General features: G+C 42.5%; 1 protein-coding gene across 1 annotated transcript; it reads right to left on the bottom strand.

Moving 5' to 3' along the window:
- Positions 1-6574: 6574 nt before the first annotated feature.
- Positions 6575-20635, bottom strand: LOC147033603 (zinc finger MYM-type protein 1-like). Its single transcript, XM_085857121.1, has 3 exons — positions 20555-20635; positions 14428-14812; positions 6575-10372 (listed from the first exon to the last, which is right to left on the bottom strand). The coding sequence occupies exons 2-3, from the start codon at positions 14810-14812 to the stop codon at positions 7563-7565; spliced, it is 3195 nt and encodes a 1064-aa protein (XP_085713247.1). The 5' UTR covers positions 20555-20635; the 3' UTR covers positions 6575-7562.
- Between the last annotated feature and the right edge of the window lie 418 nt (positions 20636-21053).

Below are 21053 nucleotides of genomic sequence, written 5' to 3'. Positions count from 1 at the left end.
CAAGTTTCGTCGAAATCCGTCCAGGAGTTTTTCCGTAATACTGTTGACAAACAAACAAACAAACAAACAGAAAGGGGTGAAAACAGTAACCTCCGTCCATCTTCGAAGATGGCAGAGGTAAAGAAAGGGGTGAAAACAGTAACCTCCATCCATCTTCGAAGATGGCAGAGGTAAAGAAAGGGGTGAAAACAGTAACCTCCGTCCATCTTCGATGGCAGAGGTTACAAAACGAACTTCGTTCTGATGTTGTATTTTTCATTATTTTTTTATTTCTTCCATTATCTATCTATAATTCTAACAATCTGTGTGTGTGTGTGTGTGTGTGTGTGTGTGTGTGTGTGTGTGTGTGTGTGTGTGTGTGTGTGTGTGTGTGTGTGTGTGTGTGTGTGTGTGTGTGTGTGTGTGTGTGTGTGTGTGTGTGTGTGTGTGTGTGTGTGTATATATGTGTCTGTCTGCGACCGCCGTTTCTCGACGACCCCCGGTCCGATCTGATTGAAACTTGCCAGGAATATTGCCGGGGACCCGCTGATGTGCCTTTTCAAGGTTTTATTTCAATCGGACAAGCAGTTCCCAAGTTACGGCCATTTATCTGTCAACCAATGACAAGACACGGTGCTATGACATCACGAAAGACGTCACAATTAATGGTTATTTATTTATTTATTTATTTTTGCATGATTGACGGTCCGATCTGATTGAAACTTGCCAGGAATATTGCTGGGGACCCGCGGATGTGCCTTTTCGAGGTTTGATATTAATCGGATGAGTAATTCCCAAGTTACGGCCATTTATCTGTCGACCAATATCTGCGAGAGAGGGGGACGGGAGAGGGGGGATGAGAGTGGGGGCGAGAGAGGAGGGGGAGAGAGGAAGGGCGAGACTAGGGGGAATAGAGGGGGGCAAGAGAGGGGGAGAGAGAGGGGGTGAGAGAGGGGGCGAGAGAGGAGGGGGTGAGAGTAGGGGGGCGAGAGAGGGGGACGGGAGAGGGGGATGAGAGTGGGGGCGAGAGAGGAGGGGGAGAGAGGAGGGGGAGAGAGGAAGGGCGAGACTAGGGGGGATAGAGGGGGGAAAGAGAGGGGGGAGAGAGGAGGGGTGGAGAGGGGGGGAGAGAGGGGGGGCGAGAGAGGGGCGAGAGAGGGCTGCATATACTGGCACTCACCTACGGGCCCATACTAGTTATATTATAATACGCTGAGCCAATTTTGTGGACGTATCTCCTCCGAAACTGCTGGATGGAGAGGTTTGGGAATTTTTTGGCGATTTTCTAATTTTTACATTCGTTTGCATGGCGACATGTGACGTCACTGCTGAGAGGCGCGATGACGTCATGACATCATCGGTCATTCGCTGACGTCAAGACGTCCGTCGTCGACAGACCGTCACCGCTGAGAGGTGTAATGCCATTCAGAGAAAACGGCGTCTGCAATGTGAAACCCTCTTCTGCACATGCTGACTACCTCAGAAGGTGAATTTGACACAAAAAATGCAACAAGAAACATTGTATGTAAAGAAATTCGATAAATCACATTGTGAACACTGGATATATTGACATCCTAACGAACTTTTACTTCAGAAACTTCGCGTGGAGCGTGGGTTTGGCTCGTCCTCATGAATGCTGCTCTTGCTTTCTGTATTATTTGAGGAACATCTGAGGCCCTCAACCACTCCGTGCCTGCTGCGTTGGTGTTGGTGGTGGTATTGGTGGTGGTGCTACACACAAGGAAACAAGATGTGGTATTCATCGAATACTTACCTCACGCAGACAGTCTTGAGAAGGACTTGATGCGAGACGATTCCTCTGGCGGCAAATTTGTAATTGCATCGATCTCCACTTCTGAGGTAAATCCTGAGGTAAATTATGAGGTAAATCCTGAGGTAAATGTGAACAAATTATACTTTGAAAAGTCTGCTGCAGAGTACATTTATAAACCTTCACAAAGTCGCTTTTATTCTCGTTATCGAGTATTTTCATGACCACCAAGGTTGATAAAGACGCCAGAATAGATCTCGCTGAAGGAAATATCGGGGGATCGTTAAAACGCCAAACTGTACGTCGTCGTCGTCGTCGTCGTCGTCGTCGTCGTCGTCGTCGTCGTCGTCGTCGTCGTCGTCGTCGTCGTCGTCGTCGTCGTCGTCGTCGTCGTCGTCGTCGTCGTCGTCGTCGTCGTCGTCGTCGTCGTCGTCGTCGTCGTCGTCGTCGTCGTCGTCGTCTTCCTCCTCCTCTTCCTCCTCTTCCTCCTCTTCCTCCTCTTCCTCCTCTTCCTCCTCCTCTTTTTCCATCGAGCTGAGCACAATGAAGGCTGAAGGGATGTAACAATGATTCTAATTTCTAGGGGTTTTCGATGTACGTTCACAATATGCGCTATATAAAATGGTCATGTAACGTGTGGTAAAGTTTAAATTTCCTCCTCTGAACGGTTTCTGACTGACTAACAAATCCTTCAGCGCGCGACGTTGCCGGGGCGCCTTGCAGCACGTGGAGTCCGAATTGGGAGGGAGCTGTGTGCAATGAGTGATTGATTAATTAATTAATTTAAAAAGTAAATAATAATCATAAAATAATTTCCTCAATCGATTGCCTCATGGCATACCCTAATCCACAACCGTTTCATCCAAATGTATAACTTTTAATCGATTAATCAACAAATCAGAAATACCCTTTTATAACCAAATCACTTGGTCACTGTCGTGTCCAAATATCAGCTTCCAAGCTCAAGAAGTGCCCGAGATATTGCCCATCTGAGAAATAAAATAAATAAGTAATTCATAATTAAGTAACTAATCAATTAATTGATTAATAAAAAAAATTAAAAATACCGTTTTTGCCAAAGCACATCTTCACTTTTGTATCCAAATTTCAGCTTCCAAGCTAAAAGGATGGCTGAGATATCGCCCGGACGAACAAACAAACAAGCAGTCATAGACGGGTACTTACGAAATCGTCAACTTGACCTCTGACCTTGTCTAATAAAAGCTGTCTCGAGAGAAGGTAGCGACGCAAACCAGAAGTTTCTATGATGATTCTGTACCAAACCATCAAAAATCGTAACGTCGACCGAAGCAAAAATCTCCATTTCTCCACGCAATTATTTAATATTATTTTATCAAAGTCACAAAACCGTAATATTCGTCCATCCACCAACAATCTTTACATAATCCGACGGCTTAGCGAGTCAGAAAGGCTTAGTTACCCCCACCCCCCCCCTTGTCGGATTGCTTCCAGTGAGTGGATCTTGAACCTTGAGTGCCTCCTGTGAACATGGCAGGCTTGGTGGCTTGTTTAATGAAATTATAAAGACAATGCTGAGTTTCATTACCAAGTAACGGTCACCAACTCTTTGGCACAGGACATCTTCGTGACGTGAAAATATACAAAGCATGTGTGTATGTATGCCAGCTAGTGTATTTATGTAGGAGCTGGATGGATCAGGTAGACTTTCATGAGAAAGACACTGTATCTGGTTTGGGTGCTTCTGAACACTGATCGGAAGGACATACCTGGGTCTTGTGAATATACAGGGTTAGTTAAAAATCATATTTACTGTGAATCATGTTGGGTTGGGGGAAGCAGGGAGCTACGGGAGGTGTGAGGGTTGCAATAGATATATTGTTTGTTTTGTTCCGGGGCATACGAGAAATGATTCCAGATTTTTCATCTATTCCGAAAAGGAGAAGCGTCTGTGTGTGTTTTTAAAAATATATACTGTATATCCATTGTGCCTGCTCATTTGTATGAACAGGAAATGATGGGAACTCAACACCTCTCAGTGTCATCCACGGATATTTCTCGTATTTCCTATACCAGCCAGCTGCTTCATAATTGAACACACCCCAGGTTTCCTCCCTTTCAGTTTAGTGTTAAAGCAGCTGTTAAAAAATGTAATCATACATGTTTGTGGTTTATGATGTTTTTTTTTTTACTTCCAGTAAGGGTTTTCCACAAAACGCCACAAAAAAGCTATTTATACACGTTAACACAGCATTTTGTTCAAGTCGGAAAAACCCCATGGAGAGAGCGGATATTATTAATATTAATGTTTTGTAATAACATTAATGTTATATTGACCGTTTTTACAGCCATTTTTCCCTGCTGTGCAGGGGTTTGGCTTTTTCTTGAGGCAATGTTTTATGGCCGGATGCCCTTCCTGACGCCAACCCTGGTCGCCTCTTACGACACACAGGGATATGGTACACCTATTCTAACCGGGGCATACACCGGGACCAGTACACTGGCACTCATTTCACCGACCTCAGAAGGATGACAGGCTGAGTCAACCCCCTGGTGTTAATTCAGCAGCCAACGGGGCTTGAACTCAGGACCCTTGGATCCCAAGCCGCCACCCTAACCACTAAGCCAACACCAGGCTTAATAACATTAATGTTATGCTATTATCATTTGTGTTGTGAAAACCTTCTTTTTTTTTTTAATTATAAGCGGACTTTGAAAAATGCCACGATTAGCTATCTCAACAAGGATATACACCTTAAGATGGATTTTGCCCAAGGGGAAAAACCCCCTTGGGGATGGGGGCAAATGAAGTCACTACAACCTCAATCGTGTGACCCTTAATCGTCCTGTCAAGTTTGGTTGAGATTGGATAAGTAACTACCAAATGTATCGTGGTCAAAAAAAAAGTCAGACAGACAGACACCAAATTGAGTATTTTCGTTAATGCGATTTGCATCCAGAAATGCAACAATTATGATTAACCATTTTAAAAGGCCATTATTGTCTAAATGCTGAAAACTGTTCAAAAGATGATTTGAAGCACAGATTTAATGCTCGCAACGACAGGTTAAAAGTGCCGAGCAAGCAGAAACAAGTCACTGTGAACACACAAATACACACGCACACCACATATGAAAAAGGTCTCATTTAGCATTCATACATCATTTTGGAAGTCACATATTGAAATGAAATATAAGTTTTAAAGGACGTAGAATAAAAAAGTTTTTTCATTTGCCGTCGTACGTGCACCGTTATTTCACACCACCTCATTTAACATGTTAAATGAGTTATTTGTGCCTGTTGTTTTTGTCCTCTATGACATCCCGAAAATTAGTAAGTTTCCTGTTTGGAATGATTTAAAATTTACTTTGACTGCCAGACAGGGAGACAGACTAAAACAATTACTTTACTCCACTGTGCGCACTCAGGATGAGATTTCGCACAATTTGCCAAATTCAGAGCCAAAGTACTGGTCAATTGCATGTTCGTGTTCCGATTGATGTTCTACTGCATTAAAACATTTTTAAACCAAATTAAAAATTAAGTATTTCCTCTATCAGATACTGATGTCTGTAGACAGACAGACAGACAGAGAGACAAGGTGAACCAATTGCTTAACTCCGCTTCACACGTGGGATAAATATTGTCACGTGTTCAGGGGTCGTGACCACACACAGCGCACACTCAGATAACTTCGTCTAAAAGGGCAGTAACCACACCATGAGTTTCCGAGGCAGTTGTGGCCCGGTTGTTGTTCAAACACAGAGCAACTAAAACAGGACTCGTGCCACAATTTTGGTGATAGAAAATTAACTCTTTATTTACAATTTAACAAAATTACCTTAACATATGTACAAAACAACTGCTCACAAAATGCATCAACACGATCTGAATTCTGTAACCAGAGCAACAGTCAAAGGATGTGGATGTTGTATAAAGCAAGTGATGATGGACTTGATGGAATAGTGAGCAGTAGAGGCAGTCACAACTAATTTACAATGGATCGGTTAATGATCGAAGTGATGGTGTCGAGGCATCAGCAACAAATATATAATAGAGGTAATTGTGAAGCCGAGAATAATTCGGTACCAGAAGAAGAAAGAAGACCGGTGTAGCACAATGGTGCTGCGAAATGTTGCTTTGTTTATCGTCTGTGCAAAAAGTTCCGGATTGGAGCCACGATATCAGCCCCAACCAGACATAAAGTTGAGCTGTCAGGTCCTCTAAAGTAGTTCACTGCAGTCTTACCATGGGGAATCACCAGTGCGATGAAAGGCCCGACAGCGTCAGCCATACATGAACAGCATGCCAAGAGGCCCATTCAGCCCATGCCGATGACAAATGTTGACCTTCCGAGGCCCACAGAGAGGATCTCGCTGAGCGGAACAGCAAATCGATTTCAGTGAGGTCAACTTCAGCAGTGTCTCTCCTCTCGTGTGCTCCTTCCTTTATCTCATGATCATAGTGCCTCTCTTGACCACACAAGATCGTCATACTTTCATACATCGACCTCTCTTTCTTTGCTTCCTCTTTCTTTCATCTCTTGTCCGCCACATTAATGCGCTTTTATATCCTGTGTTACAGGCAAAAGTTCATTTGTTCAAAAGTTTTTTTTTTTTAAAGTATATATATATATATATATATATATATATATATATATATATATATATATATATATATATATATATATATATATATATATATATATATATATATATATATATATGTATATGTATATATATATATATGTATATGTATATATATATATATATATATATATATATATATATATATATATATATATATATATATATATATATATATATATATATATATATATATATATATATATATATACACACCTTTGCCTCTCCAATGCCCAACCTTTCCATGTCGTCCCGTCAAATTACCCGGGCATATCTTCGGATGGCCATACCATTGTCCAATCATGATGATTGCTCCTGACTTTCACTGTGAGCTGCTATTCATGTACCGGCTGTATCTTCAATTCATTCTTCTTACGATGATCAAACTAGTGCATACTTCACTCATTACTTAACTAGCGATGATACTGCTAAATAATAGTGAAACAAAAACAATAATAATCGTGCATTCACTACATTCTAAGTCTCACGACAACAATAATTACGTCAACCATTCATACAATCGAAGTAAAATGTCACAATAAAATACAAAAATTATCATTTTCTTTAAAAATATTTACATTTGTAGTTCAGAAATGTATTCACAGGCAATAATATGTTAAACACCAGCAATGGCTGAAGCTCTCTCCAATGCTGGTTATGTGCTACTGCCATATGTGTAACTCCTACTTCAACGGTACAATTATTCCCACACTGTGGGATCGGCGGGAGAGCGTTTTTGGCTCAAGCCTTTGACAGACTGGCTGGCCAGGGGTGACATCTGATGAAGGTGGCAGGGATTTGTAATTTGTTCAGAGTACCAGTGATGACTCACTCACACGTTATCAAAGACACCGTGGATCTATAACGTCCACCAAGGACCAGTGCTGAAAAACGGTCCTCCGGCTTAACGTCCTGCCGATGGATGATGCACACACATGTGAAACATCAGGGTGACGGTTTACAGCTGCGTCAAGATTTGAACCCAGACGAGACGGCTCAACGGTGAGTGCACATACCTCGAGGCTAACCTGCCAGCCCACAATATGTGTGCAAGCAAAGCTGAATGTAATTTTTTTTATTTTTTAGAAATAACAAGAAATTCCTTTTTACGGACCGTAGTTTCTCAATATAACGGTATTGTTTTTGTCCCGGAATACCAAGAACAATATCAAGTTCCCTTACCCTAATTACTTGTAAAAGAATTCCATTTGTCGATCTTTCACCTTTGCAAAATAGTCCATCACCCTGTCATACAAACGGTCTTGGCTCTTGAGGTCCTGAAGCAAATTTGATTCGATTGAAATGCAGGCCAACGCAGACCGTCTATATTGTCCCTTTGTATTCCGCAGGTAAGTTTTCATCCCCTTCAAGCAAGAAAATGAAGGTTCCGCTGACACACCGGTCAATGGAATAGTTAGCATCAACTTCAGTAGTTTACACACTTCTGGTATCGTTTCTGAAAGACCGTTCTCCATGATGAACTGAAATAGCTCTCCTGGAGGTTTGTGGAAACTGGCCTCCTCATAGATGGCTTGCAGTTCATTCTTCAACCGTTGCTCATCAAAAAATGGGTAGGTCTCAAGCAGCACCTTAATCTCGTTGAGGGGAAACGCCTTTCCTTTTGAGAAGTCGTTGAAGAGTTCACAATCTAGAATCTGGAAGAAGTTGAGCTTTTTCAGGTCGGCAAACCTCTCTGATAACTGGCAAATAATTGCATCGAGAACATCAAAATACAAGCGCTTGTACGTCTCCGTAGTGTTTGTGTCGGTCACATTATTACCGCAGTCGAGCACCTGTTCGTAATCATCACAGTCATGATGGCTTCTTTTCTGTTTGCTTTGCTCTTCATGACCAAGGAGCTGTACAGTTTCTTCGAAAAATCCCTGAAACCGGGCATCGTTTCTGAGTTGTGACACCGCATGTAGGGTACTGTCAATTACTTCAAACGACTTTATAAGGTCGAGAGGCTTGAACTGGAGGGTTTGCAAGAGTATCTCTGCATGTCCAAATATTGCACGAAAGACGGAAAGTAGAAAAACAAACTTGAAATCTCGGAGGGTGTGTTTTAGAGCAACGCTCTGCGTAATCGATTCGCCGTCCCATCCAGGTTCATTTATCACCCGGTCGAACATGACTTCGAGTGATTGCCGTCCTTCGTGAACCGCTTGTACAGCACGACTCTTAAAGTTCCATCTGCTCGCCGAACCACTTGCAACTCGGTCACAGTAAGAACCGGCCTCTTCCAGTAGAGCTGATTGTTTTGCTGAGCGTGCGAAAAAATTGCGAAAACTATCGAGAGATGCAAAAAACAGCTTAGCATCCTGGATAGCTCGAGTTCCTTGTGACAGCACGAGATGCAACTTGTGAGCGTACGAATGTATGAAAAGCGCGTACGGACAAACGGAATTCACACGTGTTCCGACTCCACTTCTCTGGCCCGCCATACAACTAGCACCATCGTATGATTGTGAGACCAACTTAACCGTAGGGATGTACTTATCAAGCCTTTTCAAGACTATTGCTGCCAGAGTCTCAGGAGTTCTGTCTTGGTTGGTGTCAAAGAATCCCAAGAATCTCTCGCAAATATTCCCTTTCTTAGTCACGTACCGAACGACGATAGTTAGCTGAGGTTTGCACGAAAAATCTGTAATGTCATCCACTTGAACACCTATGAAGGGAGCAGACGCGATTTCGCTATCGATGTCATCGTTGATTATGTGAGCAACGCTGTCAATTATGTCGTTCCAAATCGTTTTGGACAAATCATGGAAAACCGCAGCACATTTCAAATGCTCTGCAAGTACGTCGTCGTACTTGGTTAAAATTTCCACCAGTTCGACAAAATTCCCCTTGTTGCGACTCGTTTCTGGTTTGTCGTGTCCCCGGAATGCCAGCTCTCGTTTTCCAAGAAACAAAACCGCATCGATGAGTCGACGGAGGACGTCTCTATTTTTCGTTACCTGTTCGTTGTGGTTTTTTACACCAATTGTAGCAGCCTGACTTGAAGCTCCGTTAATTCTCACTTGATCGAACAGTTTGAGTTTCAAGCTTGCCGTTACGTGCGCTTTGGACCTTCCGTGCCTCTCGATGGCCCGAGAGAGGTTTTTTAAATCCGAAAAGCCTTTCTTGGTCCACGGATTGCAGTTGGATACAGATGCCATGCTGTCGCTCGATTCCTTGATGTCAAATAACAAACAAGGCCAACAATACAGTCTCCTTTGTGTCATCGATCCCGTGAGCCACTCCGTTTTCTTGTACATGTCTTCGGAAAAGCACCTCTTAACACTTTTACTTGGACCATCAATGTGCGTGATGTTAAGCTTCGGGGTCGGCCGACCCTCTCGCTTTATTTGCAACTGCTGTTCAAACGGCAGTTTGCAAAACTCATGATCCAGCAAGTAGTCTAGATTGCCATCCATCGTTGTCGGGACAGGGTTATCACTATGTATTAGTGCGTGACTTATCAAAGATGACTGTTGTGAGAACGTCTTTGCACAAACATTGCAAGTATACGTTCGGTCCCACGTGTGCGTACGCGTGTGGTACTGATGGTATATTAACTGATCAAATTCCTTACCACATATGGTGCACTTATACGGAGGTTCCCCTGTGTGACTGTGCATGTGTACCTGACAGCGGAATGACCGACTGAATCTCTTTCCACAAATATTGCATACGTACGGCTTCTCCCCTGAATGAACACGTGCGTGAATCAGTGAAACCGCTTCAGACGAGAACGACTTCGCACAGACTTTACAACTGTACGGACGCTCTCCCGTGTGACTTCGCATGTGTACCTCGTGGTTTGACGATCGATTAAATCTCTTCCCACATACAGCACAAGAGTATGATTTATCCCCATTGTGAATCTGTTTGGACGTTGCATCACTGGAAACCGGTCGGTGCCTCTTCATGTGAATTTTCAAATTGGCCTTGGTGGTGAAGCTGTGAGAGCAAGAGCTGCAGGGGAACTTCCTGATGAACTTCGCGTGTGTCCCTGGAAAGAGAAAAATCATTTCTTAACACCTGGTTCATTGGGAAGTAAAAACATGTTGATGGCATACAAAGGTTGACACTGGGTCAATTGTGTCCGATACAAGTGTGATAAATGAACTCCCTGACAACTGTTTTATAATATACCAGCAAAGGTACCCACACCTTGTGCGGAAGGAATTTAGAGTTAAGAAGAAGAGAGCCAGGTGCTATGTGTAATTCCAATTATGTCATCACATATAATTTAACAGGCAATACCATACTAATAATAACAATAAAGTCACGATTAATACAATATTTAATATAAAATAACACACAAAGCAGGCAATAATCCTGTGTTTTGTATGTTTGTCGCACTACTCCTCCCACAGTTCTGGGCTGATTACATCCAGACTTGCTACATAGGATCAACATGACCCCAATTAATGTGTAGGGGTGTTTTTTTATCTTTGCCGGTGGTCTCGGGGATTTAGGAGGGGTGGGGTGAGGGGGATTCAAATTCGCTGTGTAAATGTGTATCGTGTAGCGCTGCCTTCAGGTGAGGGAGGGTATTACAAGTCTCCACCATTTACGGTGCAGTATTCCTGTCCTCACGTTTTACAGTGCAGTGAGATGTTTTGAATTGTAAGCCGTAGGTGTGTTTTTGCTTCATGCACGCAACCAAGGTATTTTTTGCTTGCACAGAGCTGTCAGTTGCCTATACATCACCCAAATAAAGCTATGCGTCAGAAGAACGTATTGCATGCTTGGAACAAGATCGCCCGTAGGGTGGGAAAGGTAATCATCGATTTAATTGGTTGAAAAAAAAAACGTTGGCATGGTTACGTATTCCGTTCGAACACGCGTGAAGAAACTATTAGAAATGGAAAATTTTGCCGTGCCGACAGCTTTATGATTTTCTAATACAGTACTTTAACCACTCCTCCTTCTTCCTCCTCCTCAGTCCTTTTCCTCTTCTCTATCCAATCGTGCCACCAAAAGGGATGAAAACTGATGATGAAAAGAGAGAGCAAACTAGGCAACATATGCAAGCCAGAAGAGCAAATGCAGCAGAGATGGCAGCTGAACAAGAATGTGAGAGAGCTAGAAAAAGAATGCACCGAGAAGATAACGACTACAGATCCCAATAAAATTCTGCTGCGAAAGAAATGCAGGCACGTCGACCTTCCATTACAATGCAAAAACAGGCCCAAAACACAATGTCGACAAATGGCCCGTTCAGATGCTACCATTTGAGCTCACAAACAGGCTCGAGATAATGCCCGAAGAATATCCCATCGGGCCAATCCAAAAAAGACTGTCTCAACAAGCCTTTCGATCTCATAAGCAGGTCCAGAACAAGCCTTGAAAGTCAGTGGGAAAGAAGGATGTTGGTCGTGACGGGACTTGAAATGCCCAATCACATTTCCCATCACTGGGGGACAGGTACTTTTGCTTGTGATACAAAAAGGCAATAGACACAATAATGACGACTGCAGTGCCTCTGGATAGACAACATTTTGAGTCTGGTTGTTGGGTGCTAGAATTGCGAAAGCTAACAGCTTGGCGATACAAATAAGATCATTTGTAATACTGCGTACTACCAGGTTACGCTACACGATACACATTTACACAGGGAGAATTGGGGTCTTCCCCGCACCCTGTAGGTTTGAAAATGTTTTCTTGCATCTCCATTTGCCAAGAGGATTCCAATGGTATGCAATATGATAGTAAGGGTTACTACCGGTGGGGCCGATTCTCTCGATAAACAAACAGACAGAAAATACAACTATATATATATATATATATATATATGTGTATATATGTGTATTTATGTGTATATATATATATATATATATATATATATATATATATATATATATATATATATATATATATATATATATATATATATATATATATATATATATATATATATATATATATATATATAGTACAGAAAACGAGGGTATCTCCCATGACAAGGCTGAGTCTTTGGGTCTTTCACTCTCTCACCACAGACAGGTCGGTGGTCTTTGTTTTCTCCCGTCTCCTCTCCGGCCTCGCCCCCACCCCTACCCCCACCCCGTCTGTCTGTGATCTGTCCATCCATCCATTTGGACCATACTCTGTACAGAGCATCGGAGCTGCCGAAGCAGTCTCCTGGGCCATTGGGCACAATCCTGGATGGGTCGCCACTCCGATGCAAGATACTGAAATGGCTCAATCATCCCAGCAAGCTGGTACTCATTTTGCCGACCTGAGAAGGATGACAGGCTGAGTCAACCTCACCTGGTATTAATTCAACTGCCAAGTGGGATTTAAAACTTTGGACCCTAGGATGTGATGTGTCCCACCCCCCCCAACAGCCGAGTGGAATTTTAAACTTAGGACCCTAGGATAGGATCTGTCCCACCCCCCCCCCCCATATTTCCGCAGCACACTCAATGTCTGCCAGCAACCCCCTTCTGGTGAAACTACCAAAATCAAATATCACTGTTCACTTTCACTCTCTCTTTCCTCTTTTTTTTCCCGCCTTTGGAACAAACTTCCACTCTCTCTTCAATCAAAACAGCTGTTCACCACAATCTCTTATCTTCCCCCTTCCAAAATCATGATCTTTTCTACCCCCGTTAATCCACCTCAAACCCACCTCCTTAAAATTCCCTGTTTTCCTTCCTGAAAGTCCCTGTAATGTCCATCTTGTTTACTCCGTGTACCCCACCCCATCCCACTCCCTTTCACAGATCTCCTGTCGTCTCTGTTCCCCACTGTTTTGTGCTTCCCGCTCCTACCCCTCTTATCTCCTGCTCCCTTTGTTATACATTGTGGTAGTTCTTATACGAGCCTCGACATTGTATACAAAAATAAAAAAATAAAAAACTTTTTGAGAAATCCTGTTCACAAACAAATAGACAGACAGGGGTAAAAACATAACCTCAATCCATCTTCAGCGGCGGAGGTAACTGGAAGGGCATTCGGTCAAATGTATACCTCCGCCCGGATCTGGATATTCACCAAAATCAAATCAATTTGTCCTTGTCACACACCCAACATATCCACCAAGTTTCGTTTGAATCCATGCACAACTTTTTGAGATATCGTGCTATATATCAATTTTTGACGCAATCTCTCAATGGTGAAGAATCCCTTAAAAAATTCGAGGATCTGAATCCGAAACCAGATCTTCACCAAAATCTAATCAGTTCGTTCATGTCACACACCAAACCTGTCCACAAAATTTCATCGGAATCCATCCGTTACTTTTTGAGATATCCTACACACAAAGACAGACAGGACTGAAAACATTACCTCCATCCTTCGCAGATGGTGGAGGTCATGAGACCGTGCAGGCCAGCTTTGAAGGTCAGCTTGGACCTAAGATCTGCCCATGAGTTCATCAAATTTCAAACTGAAATTTTGCAAGGTTTATTTAATTATTTTTCTAATTTCACATTGACCTCATAATCTTGGTGAGGAAAAGATACCCTCACAAAACAGTCAACTGGAGATGCAACAATGCTGAACGATACTCACCCTCAGACAACAATCTACTTGTTGAAGTAAAGATTTAATTTGACTCGGACTTTGAAACTTCAGACAAGACTTACCAGCAGTCGCTTTTATCAGAAGATATAAATCAATGTTTCAATATAATGAAGAGCTAGTCATACTCGTAAACCTGGTGTTGGCTTAACGGTTAAGGTGGCTGCATTAAGATCTTACGGTCTTTAGTTTGAGCTCCAGTTTTACTCAGCCTGTCATCATTCTGAGGTTGGAAAAATGAGCACCAGCTTAGTGGAAATGGGGGCACTGCATCAGCAGCACAGCCACACTCACAGCAACAACGCAACCAGCAGCCATAGGCTGCAGACAAAATAATAATAATAATAATGTCTTACTCGTGAAATCTGGTGTGGAACTGCATCGGCAAACATAAAGCAATGGATGGAATCAACCGGACATTGATCGAGGAATGCTAACCACTGCGGAAAGGAAGGAGAAATTGACGTTTGGGTGTTAACCCTTCATCAGAGCAAACTAAATGTTATAATCAACTGAAATGCATTTTGCACTTACCATCCTCCAGGTCTCTTTCCTCGACTGCGGGATCAACATAGTCCTCGTCTTCTCCATCAATTCCCAGGATTACAATAGATCCTCCCGTTTCCTCATCAGCCTTTGCACAGGAAGGCACAATGGGCCATTTCAAATCTGGCTGCACATGCCGAGACTCCATGTACCGACAGAGCTCGGTGTACATGGTGGAGGTGAACTTTTGTGCGACCAAAGAACAGAGTCTGGCCCTCGCCGAAGCAGGCTCGGCGCGGGCACAGAGAGCTCCGAGGATCTCGATGCCCAGCCCCGTAACTGCGGCTCGGAGAGACTCCTCCCTCAAGCCCTGACTCTCCAGCCAGGCTGGGACGGGACAGATTTTGTCCTCAGCTCCTTTTGAATTCATCATCTGTCAGAAAGCAATGCAAAGAAATGGAAAACAAAGTAAATTTTTTTTGATTGTTTGCACACTGGGATCGAATCATTTGCAAGGACATCAGTAACTAATATGTTGGTGAAACTGAGAGGATTTTTGTTTCAAAAGAATGGCGAAGAAACCATCCTTCTGGACGGGTGACTTCCTCAAGAATTATGGATGCGTTAGTTCCCCCAGAATTATGGACGGGACAATCCCCACAGAATTGACTATGTTAGTATGACTTGTAATCAATGGCGTTGGAAGAAGAGGGCAGTGCCCTTCCCCCCTCCCACAACACTTTTCAGCTGCCAATGAATGTAGACATTCAATTTCTTAGAAAATGTGGAAGAATGAATAATTAATAATATCATTTCTATGATTAATAAATAATTGAGAGCAACAAAGTACGTGTATCGTGAAAACCATTCACATTAGGAAGACAGAGTGGCGCCCCTTGTGTTACACACTTGACTACTCGGCAGAAATTCTGGGGGGGTGGAGGGAGGATTTTTGTTGTGTCCGTGGTCGAGGCTCATGGAGGAGCTAGAGCAGAATAGAATGTAACAAAATGAAAAGGGGGAAACAGTAACGGTGGGGTGGTGGTGAGAGAGACATCAAGGGGAGGGGAAGAAGCACACATGGGGGTGAACAAGCTGCACACCTCAGGAAGAGGAACGTACAAGTGGGTATGAAACAGAAAAGAAGCAAACTAACAAAAAGAGGTGAGCGAGAGGGGAAAAATAATTTGGGATGCCTCAAAGCCTCCTAGCAGAACATGCCTCTGGTGTATGTAGTCGTGATCATAACTTCTTTTTTTTTTACAATTTGGCCCCCACAACCCCCTTCCCCACTTTTTATGATGTTCTTCCGCCTATGCTTGTAATACTCAATTCCACGTGGAACAGCGATCCGCCATACATGTTTACAAAGAGAGAATTGGAGTCCTCCCACAACCCCAAACCCCCAGGGCTGCTGAATTTTTTTCACCGCCTCAAACTCTCTTGAGTTTGAGTTTCACCGCCTCAAACTGCTGCAGACAGCGTAGAAGGAACATGAAAAAATCTGGTCTTTATTTAAACCTAAAAAAAAGGAGTAAGATCTTGTCAACTGAAAAAGATCGATGAGTTCAGATTGGGAGCCGATCACGTGGAAATGGTGGAAAGTTTCATCTTCCTGGGCTCTAAGATTGAAGTGAGTAGACGATGTGGAGGAGAAATGAATAGACAATTAGCGTTGGGGAGGTCAGCAATGTCAGAGTTGACAACGATCTGGAGAGATAAAGATGTGACAAAACAAACCAAGAGGAGGCTGGTGGATACTCTCGTGTTTGGAGTTGTAATATATGGATGCGAGTCATGGACAGTGCAAAAAGGAGGAAGAAGACGAAAAGGCAAACCGTGTATGTGCTGGATGGATAGGGTAAACGCTGAAACCAAGCGGCTCTTCCAGAGCTTTGGGAAGCAGTGCAGGTTGTTTGAAGAAATCTAATCGTGAATATCACCAGAAGTCGGCCACGACTTGACGGAACTGGATAACTCTACGATTTTATTTTTCCTTTAAAAATGAATGTTGAAGGTGCCTGCAGAAGCTGCAACACAAATCGTAGAAATACATCAGACTTCTGAATCGAGCTGGAATTCTGAAGTCTCTTCGCTGAGCCAACCACAGTCAGCACTGAAACTGGTATGACGAGATGCATGTGTCAGACCAGTTTTGACACATTGTGCATTGCTCTTGGTATTTCCGTTCGTAGACGTGGAAACTTCACCGACTCATCCCAGGTTAAACAGGCTCACGATGTAAGCATTATGTAACCATGGCATCCAGAAGTAAATGCCTGCAAAAAGCAATGGGAGTTGGGGAAGAAAAGGGAAATATGACACCATATGAATAAAGGTGGGGTGTGGAGACAAAAGAGGTGGAGGGTGCTCAATTTCGTGCGATTTTGCATTCGTCGTTTGTTAATAGCCTTTTCAGACTTTTTCATTCAACCAAACTTTTTGATTTTATTCACTTTGGTAAATTTGATTGGTTTATTTCCTGGTTGGATTCCCAAAAGGGAACCCCATGCTGACCACCAAACCAGCAACGGCTACAAAGTGTGTTTGTTGTAAGTCATACAAGAACATATAATACAATTTGTTTAAAAGTGGTAAGAGAAGAAAGAACAGAAAAAAGAAGAAAGAACAAAAAAGAATAAATAACAGACATCATCAATCATAATCTATCTATATAAAAGAGAACCATGGGATTCCGCATGCAACTTCTTAAAGGCAGCAAGAGTATTGGCTTCCACATTAGATGGCAAAGAGTTCCATGTCTTAACAATTCACACACCAAAAATATCTCAATCTTGCTTCTGGATCCTGATCTTCACCAACATCTAATCAATTCGTCCTCGTCACATACCCAACCTGTCCACCAAATTTAATCCGAATCCATCCACAATTTTTTGAGATGTCCGGCTCATAAACAGACAAACAAGCAGACAGGGTTGAAAGCATAACCTCCATCCATTGCAGATGGTGGAAGTAATAAGTCTGGACCATCCTCAGGCAATGACCTCCAGTACTAGTGAGTGAAGACAAAACAAACAAATCTGAAGGCTTTATAGGGGAAAGCTCATGAAAAAAACCAACCAACATCTGATTAAGTCTGTTCATAGTAACTTACTTTCACAGAGAATAGGTATAATTACCTCTCTTCCACCCCCTTCCCTCCTCTCCCTCTCTCCCCTCCCTCCTCTCCGCCCCCCCTCGCTACTCTCCGCCCCCCTTCCCTCCTCTCTCTCCCCCCTCCCACTTAATATCCCCATGAGCGGTGACGGGTTGTATCTGCTAGTGCAGTGCTACTCAAAGTGGTGGTACGTGGACCAGTGCCGGTACGCGAGTTATCGACTGCCGGTCCGCGGCGAGTTTCCAAGATCGACGGACAAAAACGAAAGCTTGAAGCATGGAAGAGTCGAGTGTTAAGAGATTGTTATGACATATTTCACCAATCAGCGGCAGTCATCGCTGATGCAGGAGAAGACCTTAATGTTACATCTCTACGAAATGTCATCAGAGAACACTTGACGAATTTGGCAGAACGTTTTCAGCATTACTTTCCAGAAGAAGAAGATCCACAGAAAGGGAATGAACGGATCCGAAATCCGTTTATGCCATTGAGAGATGACTTACGTGTCACTATGGAGGATAAATTGTTGGAGCTGTCTGCTGACGAAGGATTGAAGAGGAGTTTCGAAACTACAACAACACTTGCTTCTTCTTGGATAAAAGTGAAAGCAGAATATCCTGAGCTTAATGAAATTGCTCTGAAAACTCTTCTCCCATTTTCTTCAACCTACCTCTGCGAGACTGGCTTCTCAACCATGAGCATCATTAAGACAAAGTACAGGAATAGTGTGGATATTCATTCTCCATTGCGCATGGCACTGTCCTCAATTGAACCACAATTGGATAAGCTGACAAAGAAGAAGCAGGCTCACCTTTCACATTAGTAAAAGTTAAGGATTTAACAGGTCTATATCATCAATTTCATATTTTAACATTACATATTTTCATTTCATTACATAACATTACATTACATAATTTCATATTTTAACATTTTAACATCAATTTCATTTCCTTTCAATCTTTCTTTTAATGTCTTTATTCATTGGAGTTTAAGATAACTAAAATATATAATTTTTTCAACCTACTTTATTCATTATAATTTTTCATTTTATTACTTATATACCGGTATACATATGTTTATCTACTATAGTAAAAAAATAGAAGATGATTGTATGTATGTGTGTTTGTTTGTTTGTTCGTCCTTTATAGGTGGCCGAACAGTTGGATGGAATGAGATGAAACTTGGCATGAGTGATCCTTGGGACATGAGAACAGACATGGGGGGTGGGGGGCAAGTTCAAGGTCAAAGGTCACGGGGTCAAGGGGTCAAGGTCACCGGGTAACTTCAATTTCTCAATTTCATCCGATCGAGACGGGACCAACGCCATTCGACAGATAATCAAAATTAAATGACACAGTTGATTGACGACATTCACTTCCGACTTCCGGTTTTCGAGTTATGACGTCATAAATTGACTAAAACGTCAATTTTTCATGTTTGTTTGTCCTTTATAGATGGCCAAACCGTTGGATAGAATGAGATGAAACTTGGTATATGTGATCCTTGGGAACGGACATAATGGGATCAAGGTCAAGGTCAAGGTCAAAGGTCACGGGGTCAAGGTCACCGGATAACGTCAATTTCTCAATTTCATCCGATCGAGACGGGACCAACGCCATTCAACAGATAACTGGGCGGGTACTTTGCTAGTAATAACTATGTTTGAAGGCTTTGCTAGTTTGATTTTTTAAATATAATTTTTAATATCGTAATACTGTATTACTCGTTTACAAAATGTATATAAAAAAATGTCAACTTTTATTATCGTCATTATATTTTTAGATTTTTCCGGTATAAATTAATATTACGACGGATGTTCAAACAATATTTTCTCGGATCATAAACAAATAATAATATGGCACCAGTCCCTGGCACATTGGAGAAAAAAAACCTGCCGGTCCGCCACATCAGATAGTTTGAGAAGCACTGTGCTCGTGTGTAATATAAAGGGTAGCCATAAATGATTACCTCCACCATCGAAGGTGAAGGAGGTTATGTTTTCACCCCTTTCTGTCTGTCTGTTTATTTGTGTGCAGGATATCTCAAAAAGTTGTGGACGGATCGGGATGAAATTTTGTGGACAGGTTCGTTACGTGACAAGGACGAACTGATTAGATTTTGGTGAAGATCCGAATACGGATCTGACGACTAGAATTTTTAAAAAGTGCTTCTTCACCATTGAGAGATCGGGCCAATAACGATATCGTTCTGTATAGCATGATATTTCAAAAATGTATTGGGCCCGATATGTTCTCGTGGATCAGATATTGCGGGGCGGAAGTATGCGCTCTACTGAGTGCCCTTCTAGTTGGGTATGACAAACTGGAGGTTTTAGTAAGTTTGATGACAGTCCACTGCCTTATTCACAATGGATCTCAATATGTACATGAAACCTAAGTGAAGATTCGATGACTCCCAAATCTATTGCTGATACAGTGACTTGTATTGCCTTGAATAAAGTAATGAGAATATGGTCCAAGATCAAAAGAGTGATGAATTTCATACCAAAAGTGATTACTCATAACCTTGATCCTTTCAACATTGATCAGAAGATTGAAAGTGGGGAGGGGGAGTGGGGAGGCTCATACCATGTTGCCCCCCCTCCTCCACTTTTCGACTGCCCATGAATGTAGATTTTCAGTCTCTTCGAAAAGGTGGAATAATTAATAAATAATTGGTAGTAATATAAGAAAGTACGTGTCTCGTGAAAGCTCACATTGTGGAGACTGAGTGGTGCCCCTTGTGTTAGACACGTGACTGACCACTCCACATAAAAAAAATTGGGGGGGGGGGTGTGGGGTGCTGGGAATTTTGTTTGTATACATGGTCGAGTCTCATGGAAGAGCTAGAGCAGATTAAAATGGAAAGGGGGGAACACTACAACCGGGGTAGAGGTGAGGGGATGCTCAAGCTGCTGTATTTCGTTTCCCCTTCGATATAATTTGCAGACCAGCACCATACAAACGGCCAAAGTCGAGAAAAAAAGCAAAACTGAAAGCTCAATACCCTGAGTAGAGGAACAGAAAACCCAAAACATATAAATAAGTGAACACGTGCCTGGAAATCCGCAGTTTTCCAAACCGGAACTCCTCCGTTGGTCAAGCCGGAAGTACTCGGGAAAACGTTTAACCGGAAGTACTCAATAAAACGTTTAACCGGAAGTACTCCAGTAAAATGTAAAACTCATTCAAAAGCGACTTTCTGTGTAAAATAATAGATAAGAATTTGCAATATCATTGAAAGTTGCGAGGTAAATTTGCGTTCTATCATAAATATAGAGTCTATTAAATCGACGATGACCACCACCAGTGTCGGCGGAGTTGGGGTGGGGGAAAAAGATATTTTGTACGTCATATGTAGACGTGAAGTTTTTACCTCATGGAATTTGCCTCGTGATGAGTGTGCAAAATGACATTTGTTTGTTGTATACAGAATCGAGGCTCGTGGAGAAGCGAAATATATAACGGGAAGGGTGGGTTCGAGACGATGTAATGGCTTTGAGGGTACCGCAAACCAGTCCATTCCATTCTTCTTTTTTTAATGGAGGGACTTTTCA

The sequence above is a fragment of the Eptatretus burgeri genome, chromosome 2 (genome assembly GCF_056783735.1).
Source record: "Eptatretus burgeri isolate ZD-2024b chromosome 2, Ebu_testis_v1, whole genome shotgun sequence".
Lineage (NCBI taxonomy): Eukaryota > Metazoa > Chordata > Myxini > Myxiniformes > Myxinidae > Eptatretus > Eptatretus burgeri.
The sequence above is the reverse complement of the archived record's forward strand: the minus strand, read 5'-3'. Positions and strand labels throughout refer to the sequence as shown.

Excerpts from the sequence above, each read along its gene's own strand:
- LOC147033603 (XM_085857121.1), bottom strand. The coding sequence starts at position 14,812 with ATGATGAATTCAAAAGGAGCTGAGGACAAAATCTGTCCCGTCCCAGCC. Across the intron at positions 10,373-14,427 it reads GGAAAGAGACCTGGAGGATG|GGACACACGCGAAGTTCATC; the intron begins GTAAGTGCAAAA and ends TTCTCTTTCCAG.